General features: G+C 39.0%; 1 protein-coding gene across 6 annotated transcripts in view; it reads left to right on the forward strand.

The window, feature by feature from the left end:
* Positions 1–19,521, forward strand: part of SOX6 (SRY-box transcription factor 6) — a 625,392-nt gene that overhangs the window by 566,251 nt on the left and 39,620 nt on the right. For all 6 annotated transcript variants that reach the window (XM_019652558.1, XM_019652560.1, XM_019652559.1 and 3 more), the window contains one exon: positions 16,249–16,357. In XM_019652558.1, coding sequence (XP_019508103.1) covers positions 16,249–16,357 — 109 coding nt within the window. The remainder of the gene's footprint in view (positions 1–16,248; positions 16,358–19,521) is intronic.

Raw genomic sequence — 19,521 nt, forward strand, 5'->3', positions numbered from 1 at the left:
TCTCTCTCTCTCTCTCTCTCTCTCTCTCTCTCTCTCTCTCTCTCTCTCTCTCTCTCTCTCTCTCTCTATCTATCTCTCCTCTCCCATCTCCTTCCCCACCCTTCTTCTCTTTTTCTTTCCCTTCTTCCTTCCCTCTTTGACATCTTATCTTCCACTCTCACTGCAACCTTGTAGCTTACTGCAGTTAGGGTGCAGTCTGTGACCACTGATGGGGATTAGAGCCACAAGGGGCCTCTGCCTTCTTCTATGCAGGGCTCTAGCACGGGATGCCTGCATGCATCTACCTCGCCCACTGTGTTCACATGTAACCGGAGCTCCTAAGGGTGACTCTCCAATGATAGGGCCTCTAAAACTTTGCAGAAGAGTTAACCATGCATGAAGGAGGGAGCAAAACCGAGGGGGCCAGACAGATAAACGGTACAGATGTATTCAGACTCTGATGCTGATTTTATTTATTTAAATGGCAATGCAGAAAAGTCTTAGACCTGAATAGCTACCTTCAGAAGGTAAATTTGTAAACTAAATGCTGACTTCCAAGGCTTTGGAAGCCAACTTGGGTCCTGATCTTCCCGATTTCATGACCTGTACCTAAAACTGAGTCAAGTCTCATAAGTTAAACTGTGCAAAAGAGTAGAAGGAATACGGCTTGAGCTGTAAAGCCGGAGGCCTGTCTTCTAGGTCTATCTCTGTGTGATCTCAGGGAAGTCTTTAGTCTTAATTGAGCTGCAGTATATTCAGTAAAATCAGGATGGCTGTGCTTGACAAATGACTTCAGTGTATAAAAGGACTTTACAATTTTTAAGATGCTGGTGGTCACCACGGCAGAGGACGGGCCATTTTTGTTGTGTGAGAAGCAGGGTGACCGAGTCAGTGCTGTCCGCTGGGAAGTGTTATTATGCTGTGTTCCTCCTGCCTCCTGTTTTGTTGGAATGGGGTGGACTTGAAGGTGCCTTGGGCCAATAGCATAAATAAGTAGCATGTCATCACTTTCTTTTTCTATAAATAAAACAATTTTTTGTCTATCGTCTTCGTGGGTGGTAGTGGGAAGGAGAGGATGTAGAAAGAAAGGGAAAGTCCATTTGAAGTCAATCAGGTCTGTTGTACCAAAGATCTTTGGAGTTTATGGGAAGCATTTTTTTTTTTCTGAGAATTAGCTGAGGACTAAGAATTAGCTAACTTTGCTTGACCCATTGGCACAATTCAGTGAGATCACAATGCAATGTGAGTTAATGAATTTAACCTGCCTTGTACAAACTGGTTTTCCAGAATAATTTCTGTAAGCATATACTTTTAAAAGGCAGCTTGAGATAAAAGTTATCTACAGGTGATGTTTGAGAGAATATTTAATACTGACTTATCTTCAAGTGGAACTATATCAAAGGGTGAATCTTGCAGCCAAATCGATTTATCCAGAAGGAAAAGTATGTGATTGTTTAGAACAATGGACAATGAATTCTAAAACAACTTAAAGTACAAAGGGTAAGCACTGTAAATATATTAGCTAGTCTTCAAGGGAAAACCATATTTCAAGCCAAACAATACCTAAATAGATGATATTTATGTTAAAACTTGTATGTTTATTTGGTCTGAGCCATCTAATTACCCAGCCCTTCATATCATATTACCAAAAAGAGAACACAATCCACAACTTGAAGTCTTAAATAAATTACAAATTTTAATGCATTAGTCCTGATGCAGGCAAGAAAGCTAGCCAGCCCTATTAGCAATTTTTTTTTTGCTGTTTTTTTGGTCACTTCAGCTATGGAAAACTAAAATTTTAATCATAAACTTGAATATGAATTTTATTTAATCAGTGAAACAAAGATTTAGTCTTTTTTAGGTCATGCTCTTTGTTTCAAGTATATGCAGTAGAGTTAAAAAAGAGGTATAATCTTATTTAAAACTTTTGTACCTTGCATATTGTTATCTTCTTGTCGTTAATTGTTCTGAAAGTACCATTAAAAAATGCTATAGAGACTTAGAAATTCTGTTAAATATAATGCTCACATGGCAGTTGTTTGTTCTGCAAATAACTAGTTTTTTTTTTCCTTGAGACTGTGCAAATCCATTGTAGTTAATGGTCACAAGACACTCTTGGGAATGAGTGAATAATCTCTCTGCCTTGTGTCCTGCTCTGGTTAACCTTCCAGGTTTGTCCGTGGGCAGGCAGGTGACGGAGAGGGACAAGGAGAGCAGTTTCCTAGCATTAGGAATAAGCGTGCTTGTTTATTGGTGGTCCAGTGAGAGAGTCCTTGGAGGTATCACTTTTATTTCCTTTAGAAATACTTAATTGTGGTCTAAGCATCATCCCTCATTCTTCATGAAAGACCATTTAGTTATATCGGAGCCCGTGCTTTTAGACCAGAAAATCAGATTCCAAATTTTAAAATATCTTACTATTTAATTCCCAAATTTGAATTATAAGACTGACTTCTAATTTGTTAACTAAATCATAAATTCAGCTCCATGGCTGTACTATCTTGATATTTAAATTGTTGCTGAAACAAAAAGCTGAGCTTTTGAGGAAAAATAAAGTTGCTATAGTCTTTATCCTCTCTACGTTGACCTATAATATACACTGACTGCATTTCAATGTCTAATTTCGGAAGGTGGAGATGACAAACCTTTTATTTTATTAATAGAATAACAACAAGTGAAAAGCTCTACCCCAAATATACTTTAAATGGAAATATTTCAAGTTTGTGCCAATTAAGGTCAGCTGGGGAAAAAAATTGTTTTCCTTTTGTGGACTCTGTGGAAGGGAATAAAAGCACGTGCACCCATCCACCCGGTTTGCCGGCTGTCTGTTGACAAACGGCTGATACACCGATATATGGCGAGCACATACCTCATTTACATCACATGCATAGTGTACTCTATCTGGGATATTAGCTTGCTTCTCAGGGTTGGCAGTGTCACCTTACACACACAGCGATCAGCACATTTTTTGAGGCTGCAATAATCAGAAGAATGCAGTGGTGATGTGAGAACAGAGGAAATGACATGGCATAATGATGTACCCATCATTGTCCTGTTGTCATCCTTCCTAACCAGTTTGGTTTCCTTCGGAGCCTAACAAAAGGGTCATGAATTTAATAAAGTAGAACATGAAACTAGGTGCCAGAATAATGCATCTCTTCCTGAGCTCCACATTCAGAGAAAAAAGGGAAAATATTGACTGCATACGGAACAAACTGCCCTGAAAGCTTTGCGGATCTGTGCATGTGTTTATATAATCTTTAAAGAAGATGTGCGATCTTTTACAAATGTGTCTAGCCTCATTTAATCTCAAGTAAGCATTTAGATACAAAAAAAAAAAGTCAGAGTAGGAAATTAACTAAATCTTCAAAAATATGCAAAACATAAGTTTCTAATAAAATATTGTCTGTTATATTAATAGCATGCTGTTTACAAACTGTATTCTTAGCATATTAACCTCTTCATGGTTTTCACACATTTTCTGAAAGATGATAATCTCGCAGCCGTTTTCACCCATGTGTTCCAGATTTGAGCACAAGTTCAATCCTCCAAGTATTTTACAAAGCCTTTTGCATGTTCCTGATCTGTCACAGTAGTTTGCTGTATTCCCAAATAACTCTTACACATGAGTTCAATAAATAATTGGAGGCCCAGATGTTTGAAACGGATATAGCAGATACACTGTAGCTGTATTTGAAACACAGCTACTTTCCCTTTGTCCCCTCATCAACTTCACAGCATTGCACCCTGCCATTTGCAGTTCTCTTCTAATTAAACCTAGATGAGCATTTGGCGTGTACGCGTTCCCACACGTGCCCCTCTCCAAACCAGCATGTGGAGGCATCCTGTGTTATTGTTGCTGACTTGAGACATTCCAAGGGGGAGTTGTACTTCTTCAAACTGCACTATGTAGCAACCTTTGTCCCTTCCGTTCACCTTCCGATAAGGAAATTGTTCATCTAGAGATGTGATTGACCACTTCACATAGCAAATTATTAGAAATTCTGTGTAAGCTGCCTTCTTAGACTGAGCCTCACTCATTTCTGCGTCCCTCGTGTTCAACATTTGATCAAGTATATTTTTTAAAATACTAAGGACATTCTTGAACTTTGTTTTGAAATATAGCTGCCTAATTTTCAGGAACTGAAAGACACACGAGGAAAGTTCTAATTTTATTTGTAACAGCTTTAGGTTATTCAATTTAAATTTTTGTTATATACATCTCTCTCTCCCTGTGCAGTTTTTCATTGTATAGGTAAAATTGATTCTTTCTAATCTATTTGTCTTGTTTCTCCCTCTTTGAAATAATTATACTAATTCCTGAAAAATGCTGTGACATTATCAGAGAAAAGTTTTGTTGAATTTTTTTAAGAGATAGAAGAATATTATGGCTACATTTGGGAATTTTTAATTTGTATCTTATTTAGTCTAGTAGGCAATGTGACACCAGTTAATTGTATGTTATTTTATAGTAAATACATGTTAACTCTGTTGGAAGTAATGGTAATTATACTGTAATTGATATCAGTTCTCCCACATCTTTGAAAAAAACTATACAATTAACACATATCACCACAGTTGGACACTATCTTTTGTCCTTTATAATGTTGCCATGTTGGAGTACTATTTTGAATAGGGCCCTCCCTAAATATTTTCTTCTTTTTTAGAACTCACTTTTAAAGTTTCAATTTTAAAATAATTTTTTTAATTTTCATGAAATGAAACGGTTTCTACATTTTAATTTTACCTAATCTTAAAGAAAGCTTCTCCCACAAATAATCAGACACAGTCTTGGGTTATTTTTATTTAAAAAGTCATTTGTGACTTCGCGTGACTTTACTAGCACTTCCTGTTTTCTAGAGGAGTATCGCAGTAGGATACACAAAATCTTGACAGGAAGGAGTTACATTATTGTCTGAAGAGAGGCCTCTCTTCTACCAGCAATGTTTGCATTTGTGTTACTTTGCTTTCAGACAAAAAGAAAAGATATATTCTGTGCTGGTGCGACCATCATGGATACTGAACTAGGGCCACAGAAGCGTATTTATGCCACATTAGGTTTCAGTGTTTTCCCTCTGATTTTACTTCCCTTTCCCTCTTCGCCTTCCCCTGCCTTTTGCCCCTTTCCTCCTATCGCTGTTGCCTATGGTGGAGATGGAATTTCAGAAGCAGCAAATGCCTTTTGGCTCGGTGTGACCATGGTTTGGTAAGCTTGTTTGATACATGGATTATATCGTTGAGCCGTTTCCTTGAGAATATGAATAATTGCTCAAAAAAATTTTTTTTATGACATGGCTAAGTGTTTTTACTAGTGTGTAATGCAGTGTAGGTCTCAAGAGCAAAAAAATTGAGTATCATAGAATCATAAGATGTTAGACCTGGAAGAAACCATAGAGATACGTTAGTTCAGCTCCCACGTTTCACAAATGATGTAATCAGGGACTAGAATAGCTGGTACAGGGCACACGTGATGCACAGTGGTTCAGAGGAAGGAGCAGGAAACTGAGGGTCTAGAGGCGAGGACAGGTTCTGAGTCTGTTACTGTTCGGCTGTGGGACTTTGGGTGAGTGTCCTAACCTCTGTGCTCTCGGGATGAAAAGGCCCTTACATTTCCTGACAGCACCAAAGCTTTCTCATGCCTATTTTTCTTTTTAAGCTACATGTTATTTTTGTTGCACACGTATTTTTTTTAATTATAGCAAAATCTCATTTCAGATGTGATATATTTCTGTACCTCAAAAATTGCCACAAATTCTTGGTGGCAACACCTTACCTTTCTTTTCCATTTGTGTGTATTTTTGAGGGAAAAAACAATCTGCAAATTTGTCAGTTTGCCAACTAAAATTGAAAGAGAAGGTATATTTTTGAAGGAAATATTCATTCTTGATTGATATAGCTTTGATGTCTTTAATTTGAATAAACCGCACCTGTGTTTCCACAAACAATATTAAAGAGTACACACTGTAAATTAAATAAGTATCTGAAATCAAGTACCTAGATTTGGAACAAATAGAATTCCCAAGACAATTTTTTGGACAAAGACATTTTCTTAGCTGGTCATTAATTTTATGGTGATACCTTTTGTGTATATGATAACTGTTGGAATAATAAAGTCTCACTGGTGGCTTAAAGGGAGATAAAATTTTCCAGTTTTTAAATCACATGTTCAATTTTAATAGGAGTTTGTATAATTTTACAGTGGAATTTTTGTGAACTTGTTATTAAAACAAACAGTTAATCGGAGAATATTGAGGAACAAATATGCATCGTGCCTCTATACACAAATAAAAATTTGGAAACCACATATAAGTAGAAGTTGGGCTGCCACACAACTGGATTTGCTTAAATCTGAACACTTTATAACTCTACTTGGGAGTTGCAAACTTATAAATAACCTTGCAATTGGTTAAAACCATATTAAAACCATATGAATGAGACAGAAAGCATTTGGTTAAAGGGGTTCGGTAACCACTATAATCCTGATGAAACTAATTTAACTCGGTGGCTCCCAAGACTAAAAGGGTCTCATATCTACAGAATTAATGCTACTTTGTCATTTATCATCTGATGATCAGTGACAAGAGTGTAAGTGTATGTTACAGGAGATGTACAGGATGCTGTCCTTGCAGGGGTGTGGAGAGAGAACTTGCTTAGCTTGGGGAGTCTTCAAATCCTAGGGAAATTTGTTATACATCATTTGAGAATGTTTTTGTAAGCTCTGTAAAACATATCCACGAGAAGCTCTGCAGATATTAGTTCATTTCAGCTGACGTGTGTTGCGTGTTATCCTGTGCTTACAGGGCGCAGCCCTAGCTGGAGATAGAGAGGGTCAGGAGACACTTTCCCTCTATGGTCCAGTGGCATATATGAGCATCCTGAGAGGTGATCTGAAAAGCTTATGTCAGCCTTTACTGAGTCTATGACTTGCCTCAAATATGAATCTTCTGGAATTTTAAAAAACCGTTTTTGCCAAGCCTTTGAAAATCTTTCTTCCCTTTAAGGGAGACTTTCTCTTCTGAAGAATCCTAGATAGATAGATAGATAGATAGATAGATAGATAGATAGATAGATAGATAGATAGATAGAGTTGTCAACAGATAGAACCACTACTAACTACATCCTAACGGCAAAAGCTCCTAGAGGATTGTTTCTGAGGCTAGTAGGACCTCAGATCTAAAATTCAATGCCTTGTTATTTCATATGTTTTGGCCACTGACAAGAGCCTTTTACGACATAAGAGGCAGAAGTTCCCCTTGCATTAGTTTGCTATGGCTGCCATAACAAAATGCCACAGACTAGGAGATTTAAACAGAAATTTTTTTCTCACAATTCTGGGGGATAGAAGTGCAAGTTCTCGGTGCTGGCAGGATTGGTTTCTTCTGAGGCCTCTCCCTTTGGTTTGCAGATGGCTGCCTTCTCGCTGTGTCTTCCCATGGCCTTTCCTCTGTGAGCACACATCCCTGATGGTTCTCTGTGTATCCTGATCTCCTCCTCTTATAAGGACACCAGTCAGATAGGATTAGGGCCCACTCTAGAGGCTTCATTTTAATTTAATCATCCATTTAAAGCCCCTAACTCCAGAGTCACATTCTGAGGTACCAGGGGTTAGGGCTTCAACTTAAGAATTTTAGGAAGATGCAATTCAGCCCAATTAACCACCATCTTTGCTTAGTTAGCTTTGGTATTCCCAAACTCTTGTGAAATTGTTTTCTTTGAGATTACAGTACCTAAAGAACCCCCTTGACCAGATAATTTATGTCCCTTTTCATGTGATTTCATCTGGATTATCTTCCCTTGAGCTGTTCTTTCTCTAGAGGAATTAAACTGAAATTAATAGGATTTTGTTTAACAGTTTATTGTTCTTTCATAAAATATTAGTACTGTTAATTCAAAGAATGAATTGCTCATGTTGGGTAGCTAAGGAATATAAGAGTGTGTAAGAAGAATATTGAAGGTGGTAGCGGAGGTTGAGATTTTAGGGAAGATTCTTACCAGAACCCTTTCAAATAATAGTAACTAAGCACACTCCCTGTATCTCAGTAATGAGGACAACCCTGACCAGGAGATCATTCTATTATTCAGCTGACTTACATAACTTCCTTTGTATTTATCTACCTTTTAATCATCTATTGGGTTGTCGGAAAAGTCATGATGTATTTTTCTGTTTTTCGTTGCAAAAATGCGTCATGACTTTTCCAACAACCCAATATTTGTCATTGTTTTCAAACAAGATCTGAAAATTATTTTAAGAGTAAAATTAAAATGAAAGAAGAGAGGAAAATACCTCTATCAGGATTATCAAGATTTAGCAATAAAATCCACGCCATGTATTGCATTTGTGCTATGGAGGCAAAAAGTACCTAGTATGTGCCAACTTCATGAGAGGCGCTGAAGATAGGCACCGATCATATAAAGATAATAAGACCACACCTTAAGGAGTAAGTTGAGGAGACATAAGCAGACATACACCAATAATTGTAAAACATTGTTCTATAAGCATGGTGTTTATAGAAAACCCATGATGGAACACAACAGGGGGTGATAATTTCTGCCTGGAGTTGGCAGAGGGCAATCACCAAAGGATTTTGTCCAGAAGAAATGCTTGAATTAGGCCTACCAAGGACTAATTATGTATCCATTAAAGACATTCTAGAAAGAGGGGATGGGGTAGGCAAATACAGAAGGGTGCGAAATATCACAGCTTGTTCAGGAAACTCCAAGAGGGTCCATCTTGTTGGAACAGAGACTATAAATTGGAATGAGTAGGACATAAGGTTGATGAAGAGAATAGGAGCTAGATCATAAAAGGTTATATATGTATATACAAGGAATAGGCTTGGTTCTCCTCATGATGATTATGGGGAGCATTTGAGGGCTTAGATGTAGAGAATAATGAGATCCAGGTATTACGTGGTTACTGACATTGAGATTTAAATTTAATCGTGAGCTACTTAGCAGCCAAGGCAAAAAGAAAGTATCTTTGGCTATATAGTTGCTTTGTGATACAGGCGAATGGATATTGACCTTTAGATCAGGACACTATGCTCATTCGTGTTTAGCTTGGAAACATTTAGCAAACACTAAATAACATCTTTAACAGAAGTGGATATTTTATGTGAATTGCTTTATTTTTACAAAGTACTCATGCGTAGAATCCTTTATTTCATCATCACTATTTAGTCATCATTTTCTATTCCATTTGACAAATGAGGAAACAGGCTCAGAGACATCACATGGTAATTAAGTTGTAGAGTTATGATTCTGAATTTACCTCAGCAGAAATACCTGTCTAAATTTTGGTTAAGTGACTTAAATAAAATATATTAAAAAACAAAACAAAACACTTTTTGAGCCTTATGTTCTTCTCTTGTAAAATTGATAGCAATAGCAACATTTTCCTGGTATTTGGTTGTTGGAAAAGTCATGATGTATATTTTCTATGTTTTTCGTTGCAAAAATGCATCATGACTTTTCCAACAACCCAATAGTACTGGTGTGAGGGTTAAGGGAAATGCTAATTAGAAAGAGTGGCACACAGTGTATGTATGAGCAGTAACTGACGCTTTTTCTACTTCCCCTCCACGCCATGTATTGCATTTGTGCTATGGAGGCAAGCACAGTTGGAAAACTTAGGCTTTAACTAATTCATGAGTCCTGCACAGTTTCGATGTTAATGGTCTATTAATAGCTAGACAAATTAATAGTTTTAGCTGACAAACTATTACTTAACAATGAGGTTCAATAGCGAATATTTCTCTCAGCCAGAGTTTTATTATCATGATTATTGGCTCTGGGATCATCCAAATATCACTCTGAAAGTAAAACCTAGTGCCCCCAAATAAACTTCCAAGAAAAGAATCACCTTTTTCAAAAAGCACGTATGGTTCCTTTCTAATGGAAAGCCTACACTTTTGATCCTACGTTACATTACTAAGTGTATCATAAAGGATATAAAATAAAGGGTAACAAAGTGATACAGCTTGCTAAGTCAATAAAAAGAAAACCACATGTGTGCATAAGTAGCGCTTCTTGACAGACAATCAATCACATCATGGCAAGATATGCCCAGAGAAGGGAATTAGAGAAAGTTTTTCAGAGGAAGATACAGACTCTCTCAACATTATACTTAGCATCGTCCTGCTTTAAAACAAAATAAAACAAAACACAAATCTTTGTATTTTACAATGTGTACTGTTTTTTTAGCCCAGCTTTTGTGGTGCGTAGTGTCCTCTTTGCCAGCGTTTTCTACAAAAACTTTGCAAAGACCGAGTGTTAAGCTGCAGAAATTCCAAGTCAGACTCCAAAGCCTATGTTTCATACTAAGTTCTAGAATCAGATTGTATTCTTATGTATTTTTCTAAAATTGCGTATTTCCCTGTTTTACAAAACAGTTAAGACATTTTCTGGATTTCATTGTTTTAATTATTATTGCCCCAAAGAGAGATCACCAATACCATGTGGAGGCTTGAGTCTAAACATCTCTTCTACAAACTTGAAATACTAGAAAGTTGGTGGTTCTGACTCCTTTTGGACACTCGTCCAGGGATTTTTTGATTATGTGAGTTAATAAATTAGGTGGCCTTTTAAAAAAAAGGTATTTGGGGACACTAATACTGAGTGCTTTGTAGGACATAGAAGGTATAAGACACAATCCCTGGCTTACAAACTCTTTGGATGCTTTTGGAGGAAACTTGGAGGTACCCGTGAACCAAAGCCTGATTCTTTAGCATAGTCTATATAACAGGGGGCTCATCATAGAGGGAAGACTAAGAATTTGTGTATATCGAAGAGTGGGGAGATCAGAGAATTTCTAGAGTTCATGGACGCTTTGAGTTTTTCAATATGAATATACTTGGTCAGGAAGAAGGGAGAAGGAAGCGTTACCCCAGCCGCCATGAGGAGGAGGAAGCAGGTGATGCTGCCTGGGTCGTCAGCCATCATCAAGGACCAGGCCAACCAGGAAGGAGGCGGTGGCCGTGATGTAGGCGTGCAGGCACGTGCTGGGGTAGCCAGTGATGATGGGAGGCCGCGGAGGAGAAGGACCAGTGCGAGGGGCTCTGTGACAGAAGAACCAGCAAGCCTGGGTGGTCAGCTGGGCGTAGGCGGGCAAGGACAGCAGTCAGACAAATAGTACTCAGAGGAAGGCTGCTCCCACGGGGAAGTCGTTGCCTTCAGTGTCGGAAAGAATTTCCCCGGGTCGGAGAGACACTAAAGCTTGGAGCTTGGATGAAATGACAGACTTCTTTGTGCTTCACAACACAGACAAAGCTGAAACTTAGACAATAGATACTATCTCAGAATATTAGGGTGGCCTGAGAGAATTTTTGTTCAAAATGCATGTGTTTGTTATTTCTCTTAGAAAACTGTGCTTTAGGAATACACAAAAACATGACCGGTGGTGCTACAGTGTTAACTTCCCCTGTAAAATTCCTTATTATTACACATTTGAAAGATTTTTAAAAGTCTTTAATATTTAAAGGTGTATTTTAGGATATAACAGCAAAACTCTTATTTTCTTAAAAAAGGTTCACACTAAACCTCCGTGTGGTAGATAGGTGGTTCTAAATTTGTGATTACATGAGCATAAAATTTTCTATTTACTATCTTCTCTATACTCTATAGAAATATATAAATGTATATATTTGTAAAAAATTATACAATATTTGTATAACATATATATATATACACATATATATGTATATATACATGCCCATATTCTATAAACAGAATATTTGAGAGCCAGTGTAGAGTATACTAATTATCATGTATTTTACATATCAAAGTAACACAAGATAATTATTTTTTACCCATTTGGACTGCGATATAGGTAATGGCCCCTGAGGTGTGTGCTCTGTGTCTATTACGAATGATCCCATATTTGAACATTCTTAGAAATGAGCTTTGAATAAAGGCTGGTAAAGTACCTCTTATTTAGAACATTGGAATAAAATATATCACATCATTGTCCAGCCATGTCTACCTGTCAAGTGAAATAGACTTGTCTGTAAAGCAACAAACAGCAAGCCCCTGGCAGCATGCACCATTTTCCACTTTCATTTGTAGAAAAGGGGACCGTGCTGAAATAGTTTGAGGTACGGTAGAGGCTGGTCAGTCTTGGTAATCCGGAAGGGAGGGTGCCCCCCGTACATCGTTACAGTTCACGTGTTATTTCTCAGGAGATGGCTACAATCAGTCATCTCACATATGGTTTGAAAAAGGCTTGTCTCGCTGGCAAGCAAACTGTTATTTAAGCACACAATCCACTCTACTACTGAAACAGTTTTGCCAAACTTATCCAAGTATTCTAACATGCTTAAAGATGGTATAAATATCATTTATTGCTAGCAGTTTTCTTCAGACTATATGGAATGTCTTCCTGCTGCCTGATCTAAGTGTCCCAGTTTACATTATGGCCTTTACTGCCTCCGTTTGATGGAGTGATCAGTAAAAATTTAATGACACTATAAAATAATAAAAATGTCATTAATTTACCACGGATCTCAGATGCAGTGGTTGTAAAGTTACATTAATAAACAGAATATTTTTTACAACAAAAAGCATTGTTACGTGGGAACGTATAAATAACACACATAAATTTAAGAGCAATTTTACTGTTAGCACACACATTATTATGGAATAGCCAATAAGTGTATAAAACATAGTATATAAAATTTTATTAAAATATACTGTGCACATCAAAAATTCAGCTTTTATCTAAGTGCAAAGAAAAGCCATTATTGTGTGCTTACTGTTTCATTGCTGTTCTTTTCCCAGATCACAATTTTACATTTGTTGCCAGCAAGAGGAAGTTGATGTTTTTTTCTTCCCGAGATGGAAACAAACCCCTGTACTTTGAGTTACCCCAAGCCCATTCTCTCTCTCCACCAGTGCAAACACAACACTGATCCATCTTGCCCTGGTAGGGAGCGAAAGTTGCTAATTTAATGCAAAGTTAAAAATAATGCCTGAGGAGTTGAATGGTTTGTTCAGTGACTCTGAAGGGATAATAAGGGATAACAATCAGCGGTCTATCTGTCATCAGTGAGGCTGCCCCGTCATTGACTCTGATCATATGTGAAGATGATGGATGCCACTGCCTTGTGTCTGGTAACATTTAACATTCATCAGCTCTCACTAAAGGGGGCTTTATCATTTAAATATCTTTATTTAATATGCAACATCTACCTCATACATCATAATTTCAAAGCACTTAGAGAGCCAACAGTCCTATAGCACAGCAGAGCTGACTTAAATTTTTTTCAATAACTTTTATGTTGCCTGCATGTTTATGACTGACAACGCATAAGCAAGTGTCCGATCCCTTCGCTGCATTGAAAATGCACGTTTCAGTGTCAGCATGAAGATTGGGGGATTTTCCGGGGGTGCGGGGGGTGGGATGAGATTCAATTAGCATTGAGATACTTTGCTTATATCTCCAAAATATCTTACTTGGGAGCTATGTACATTGTGAGAGCTTGTTCAGGTGCGTGGAAGAACTTGGAGTTAAGAACTTGCCACCCATTCTCTCTTTGTTCCATGGAGGGGCATACCCATTGACACTTAATGGCTAGAAGTTGACGCCTCTTGGATCTAACGTAACTTTGAATTTCTTTCTATGCCCATGTCCACATCCTGAATTTACGAGGCTCATGTTCAGCCTCACTAGTAAAAAATCTCTGCTTAGCTCAGCTGCCCAGAGTTAACTTGTAGACATCAGGCCCTCTTATCTTATGGTTATGTGGCTGGCGAATAAATATTCTGAGCTATTCTTTGAAGAAAAGAAAGAAATCTTCTGGGACACCAGGTAGAAATTTATATGAAAGGGCATGGCTTTGCAGGGTCCTTCTTTAATCTCAAACACAAGTGCTTAATATTACCAAATCTAAAATGCAGCCCACTGCCCCAAACATTTTTTATCATTGATTTATTTTCTGCCTACTTACAAGTGTTTCATGGGATAGTCTTCCTTGATTTCGACTCTGTCAAAATATTGATATTTTATAAGGAAAGTATCTCTGCAGAAGAATTTTTTTTTTCAATGAAGTCAGAAAAATGTATGACTTCAAAGACACTGTGAATGTGCTGTTGAGTGTGCTGAATGTTTTTTGTTATGATTAAAAACAAGCTGATACTACTGAATTGTGAGTGCACTTCATTTTTTTATAAAAGAAAAGATATTATCATCATGTAAGCTTTGTTGTCTTAGGATTTTACAAACCATGGCATGTAATTTTCCCTCTTCTCCTTCCTTGTCAAAATATTGATATTCTTTCAGGAACTTTATTATCTTTTTTTTTTTTTTTTACTGAGAATATTTTCCGGTAAAATCAAAGAGAATGAATGACTAGAAAGACACTTGAAATATGCATATTGATAGGTAGCACGGACTGTTGATTTTTCAGAGAAAGTTGTTTTTTCCCCCCATGAAAATACAGTTAAAGGTGGTTCTTCCAAGAAGATCACAGGTGTCACATCAAAACTCCTTTTGCATTTAACATTGGGGAAAGCATTCACATGCAAATATTTGAAATGTGGAAACAATGTGATAAAAACAAAGGTTAAATATTTTGCTTTTCCTGGTCCTACTCATCTTTAATTCTTGTTCTTTACATCATGACAACCAAGAGGGCTACTCAAAAATAGAAATGGGCTGAATAAAAGCAGCTGTCCTCCCACGGACAATATGTGACACTCCCACATGGCTTGTGGTTGCTGTTTGTTGTGGCCTGCGTCTGGGTTAATTTGTTCTTGTGCAGCAGCAGTGTTTTCACATGAGAAGATAGTGGGGAACCATACCTAATTTGCTTTTTATTTTCGCTCTGTTTTTTATAAGTGTGGTATTGCAGAGGTTTCCCCACATAGTACTCTTGTAACTAGTTAGCATTACCCTGTTGGGGAAATGCCTGATTATAATTTTGTTGCAAATCTTTCATAGAAGCAGTGCTAGATTAAAGCAAGGTTTATGCTGTGTTTTCTTCCCACACAGATTGCAACATGTTCCATGATGAAGGGGGAACTGGAAGGCTTCCTGCACAATTTGACTGATGGGAATTAATTATAGAAATATAATGACATTCAAAAATAATCATATTAGAAAGCACAAATGTAGCGAGGCTGTACAAATGAGGCACAGCCTCTATCAAGTAATTGTATGTTTGCTCTTTAAGAATATTTCCAAGTTTCTAAACATCTTACAGAAGAGAAGACTCAGAGCGTTTCCGTCTAGGGCCGAACATGCTCAGTGCAGAACTAGGTCATTGAACAATAGACTGAGCAGCAATGAGCACTCTCCTGCTGCATAATGCATTAAGGAGAATGCGCAGAAACCACTCCCGGAGCTGGAAGCTGCTATTCCATGTCTGTAAATTCAAGCTGACATGACATTTAATATTGTTTCATAGTAATGAACAACAAGGTTTCCTTCATTCTTGAGCACCACACAAAGCCAGGTTGGCTTCTGGAGGGTGTTGAGGAGGCAAGAAGGGGACACGCGCTGTGTTTCCTGCAGATGAGAACACCTTAGTGATGATGGTTGGCGAGCCCTGTGCTGCTGATCCAGAGAGCGGCAGAGGGCAGAGGGAGAGGTCCTTGTGCTATTTCAGACTCCTGCATCTAGAAGAGCCAGTTAACAAGTAAAACACCATTGGGTTTCCTTTCTAGAGCGGCAGGAGTCTTTAACTTTCTTGACTCAGTGGCTGGCTAGGGGTGATGTCCTCCTTTTCATAGCTTAGGAAGTTACAGCTGAAACTCCTAGAGCAAGATAACAGTGTCAGTGTCATCATCGAGTCCCCCTGCTTTGAAATACTTGTTTTTGAAATCCTCTTGCATAAAACCCCAATTTGTATTGTCCGAGGAATACCAGTGCAAACAACGAGCTCTAAATGGGAAACCGCCTCTCCCGTTAAAAAGCAGTACGTGTATTTTAATAGAGCTGCTCTTAAAGTTTTCCACTTTGGGCTCAAACCTCTCAACTGCATTCCTTTAGATTCCTGGAGCAAATCCAACTGAGAGAAGATGTGCTATACACGCTGGCAGGCTTCCTGTCACAGGTCTCCTGTCCTTACGGGTACTAGGGTTTAGAACCTGTCAGCCCCATCAGGGCCAAGCTCAGGCTCCCAGGGAGTCTTCCTGAAAGATTCTCTGAGTTCAAGTTGAACAGAAATGATGCTTGTAAACCCAAGCGTTGCCCACTAAGCAACACAACGGCTGGAAAGAAAAAGTGGCTGCTTTGGAAGCTAGAATAAAGCCTCTGGTTATTCTCTCCTCTAGGAAAGAACGCGCTTTGAGAACTTGGGGCCCCAGTTAACGGGAAAGGCAAGCGAAGATGGAAAGCTGGGCCCAGGGGTCATCGATCTCACTCGGCCGGAAGATGCAGAGGGTGAGTGACTCTTCCGTAGCTCTTTTCTGCTCCTTTGGGTGCTTCTGAAGGTGCTGTCTGAGTTAGATGTAGGATCCGATGGTCTTTCTGGGGAGTACTAGCCCGATTTCCTTGGCAAAGCAGAGGACATGTTAGTCTTCGTTATATATTAGAGTTGAGGGCCTCAAGATGCAGCTAGATCCTATATCACTGAATGCAAAGCCGTCCAATACTTCAAGGGGCCATTTCAAAAATTTAAAATAAAAGAACCCTTTGTATCCCAGTGAACAACAGCACCCTGTTGCTTTCATTTCATGGCGTTCTTGTTAAAAGACATACATACAAAGGATGATTTTTTTTTTCTTTTAACTCTAAACCAAGTGATTTCCAGGTGCCGTCAACGCATTTGGGGAACTGAATAATAGTTTGAGCAGATCTAGCGTAAAATTAATAATGGCTTGGGCAAGACTCAGCCTGTGTCTGGGTGCTAGCCTTTTGAACGTCTGGATGGAAAGACCAGCTTTTCACAGCACTACCAATGCCTGTCCACTCCTCTTCCCATTTTGTTTGTTGGTTTTAAATGCACAAGCAGCAGATCAGCAGAAATCGCTCCCCAGAGGCTGGGTACAATTTATGAGTTAGGTCAGCGCTTCAGTAGCAACGTTGCCTGGTTATTTACTGTACCATCACAGAGGAGGGACTGGTTTTCCCGTTAGCTGTTCCTTTGGCAGGATCCCTCCCACCAGTCAGGGAAGATTAATTTGTTCTCTACAGAGTAACATAATACTTCACCTATCTTGGGTCCCAGCTAAAGTCCTTCTTTAGCTGGAGGGGAAGAATCTTAACTATTATCCCTTTTACCGGCAGGGTTTCTTCCAGGACCTTAATCCCTTGAAAACACATAAAGCCATTTCGTGCAGCATCTGAACTAGGCACGGCTTCTAGTGACAGCCTGGGTCCGTCCCAGGCATTTCGGAAACCCCTGGCACGAGTGCTAAGTGATGGGCAGCATCAGACGTTAGGGAGCACTGCGGAGAGTTTCCAGAAGGCAGATTTTTGCAGACCAGTAGGAGAGACTCATGTTTAATGCTAGTCCTGGGAAAAGGTGTTAAAATAAGCTCTGGTTGGTATGTGCATATGTGTGCGTGGTGGGTTGGGTTGGGGGTGGGAGGGACAAGGAAAGAGGAAGAGGAGGACGGGGAAGGGAGAGACAAAGAGAACTCAAAACCAAAATCTGCTCACTGTCTTCCATGAGAAATATGTACCAGAAGCAGGCTGACAGTCATGTGTTTACAGGCGCTTAGACTTGTAGGTTCTCTCTGGTGAGCATTGAGGTTGCTGGGCCCCGGAAGCTACTGTTCAGGTCCGGCCCATCTCAGATTGCTTAGAAGCTTGTACTGCAGAGTATCTACATCTTTGACCATACACAGTGAAATAATATTTTTCATCCCTTTGGAGTATTCAGTCTGTTCATTTTTCAATAGACTAGGAATTAACAGAGTTCTGTCACCTTGCCCTTATTGTAACGTGGTTTTCTTTATCTGTCATTTAGCCTTCTTACATTTGTTTTCTTAACTGTATAGTGGGTATAAATGCAATAAGTTACCTCTCAACAATGCTAATAATCTAGTTGATAGTATGTTCTTGTTAAGTTAAAAATCATGGTCAGAGTTATTAACCACTATGAAAAGAAAAAATGAAAAACTTAGCTGTAGAGAAACACGTTCCAATATCTTTGGAAATTCCATTCAATACTAAACTGTCTGGATTCAAACCAACTTCTTGCTTGCTTTTATTTGTTGTTTTTTTTGGGGGGGGGGCGCGTGGACAAACATTTATCAAGTACTTACATGCCAGAGAACATGCTGAGCTTTTGAGACACATTTTCTTATTTAAAACTCAGACTCTGTAAAGAAGGTATTGTTCTTTTTTTTTTCTTCCATTTTACAGATGAGAACATTAACTCTGAGAGTAATTAGCTTGCCGCAGGTCACCTAGCTAGTAAGCATGGTGCTGAGAGTGGATCCCAGGCAGCCTGGTTCCAGGACCCACGCTCTTAAATACCGTGCTATCGACGGCACGCCCTGTATATACAGATAAATACATGGTGCCTTCATTTTTCTGAACAAACTTCTTGTGACCTTCCTCAGAATGGCCCATTTCCTCTCTCCTAAATTTAGCAAGTCATGCCATAGCCCAGGTCTCCTGTTACTCTGTCACACGTCGCAGCAATGCCTGATGAGTGTAACCGTAGAAGGGCCGTAGTGGCCCAGGAGCTTAAGGAGCGTGTGAAAATCTCCCTTCAGAAGCTTGCCCAGAGTTGCCATTGAGACCTCATGTGCTTTTGGGGGACTGTGAGTTCATGAATGGAGTCAAGTTACACGCTCTAATACCGACCGAAGTGCAGTGCCTTGGTGGAGCCCACGGGGATGAGCAGCAGTCTTCTGCTGACTTCAGGGTATTTCCTGGCATCTGTTCAAGTGTGAGCTGATCGCAAAGCCTGCTGGAGTTACACTTCATATTAAAGCCAGAGTAGATAACAGGTCCACATAATGCTCAGCCCACTTTGCTCCTTTCCCTTAACAGGAAGCCTAAGAAGGGACTGAAATGAAAAAATAGCTAATAAGTTTTGTAAACTCCTTCTGTTAGTTTGTAGTCTTGAAAAGCAAGCAAGCCAACAAACATTTTTAAGTGCCTACTGTGTGCCAGTCCCTGAACTAGACACTGGATAAACTGAGGGGAAGCAAACTAGATATGTCTGTGATCTCTTGGAGATTAAAGTCTAGTGAAGGAAGACAGAAGACTAAAAAGAAAATGCATACAGACAGACATAATTATCATCGAGAAAAGTGCTAAAATGATCGACACTTCTTTGCTCCCCACAGAGATTTTAGAGTGCAAGCTACTCAGATAAGCTCAAATGACAGGTGAGTTCTGTGGCTCCAGCCCAGGCATTATCCCTTTTCAGTCTGTACATGATCATCTCCATGTTTCCTCTGGCTTTAGAACAGTAAAAATAGGTTTTTTTTCCCAGCCATATTGAGATATAATTGATCTATAACACCATGAGGATTTGGTACATGTATATCCAGGAAAGTGATTGACACAGCAATGTTTGTCTACGCATCTATTGCCTCACATAATTACCTTTTTTGGGTGAGAACATTTAAGATCTACTCTCTTAG

The sequence above is a fragment of the Hipposideros armiger genome, unplaced genomic scaffold, assembly GCF_001890085.2.
Source record: "Hipposideros armiger isolate ML-2016 unplaced genomic scaffold, ASM189008v1 scaffold_181, whole genome shotgun sequence".
NCBI classification, from domain to species: domain Eukaryota; kingdom Metazoa; phylum Chordata; class Mammalia; order Chiroptera; family Hipposideridae; genus Hipposideros; species Hipposideros armiger.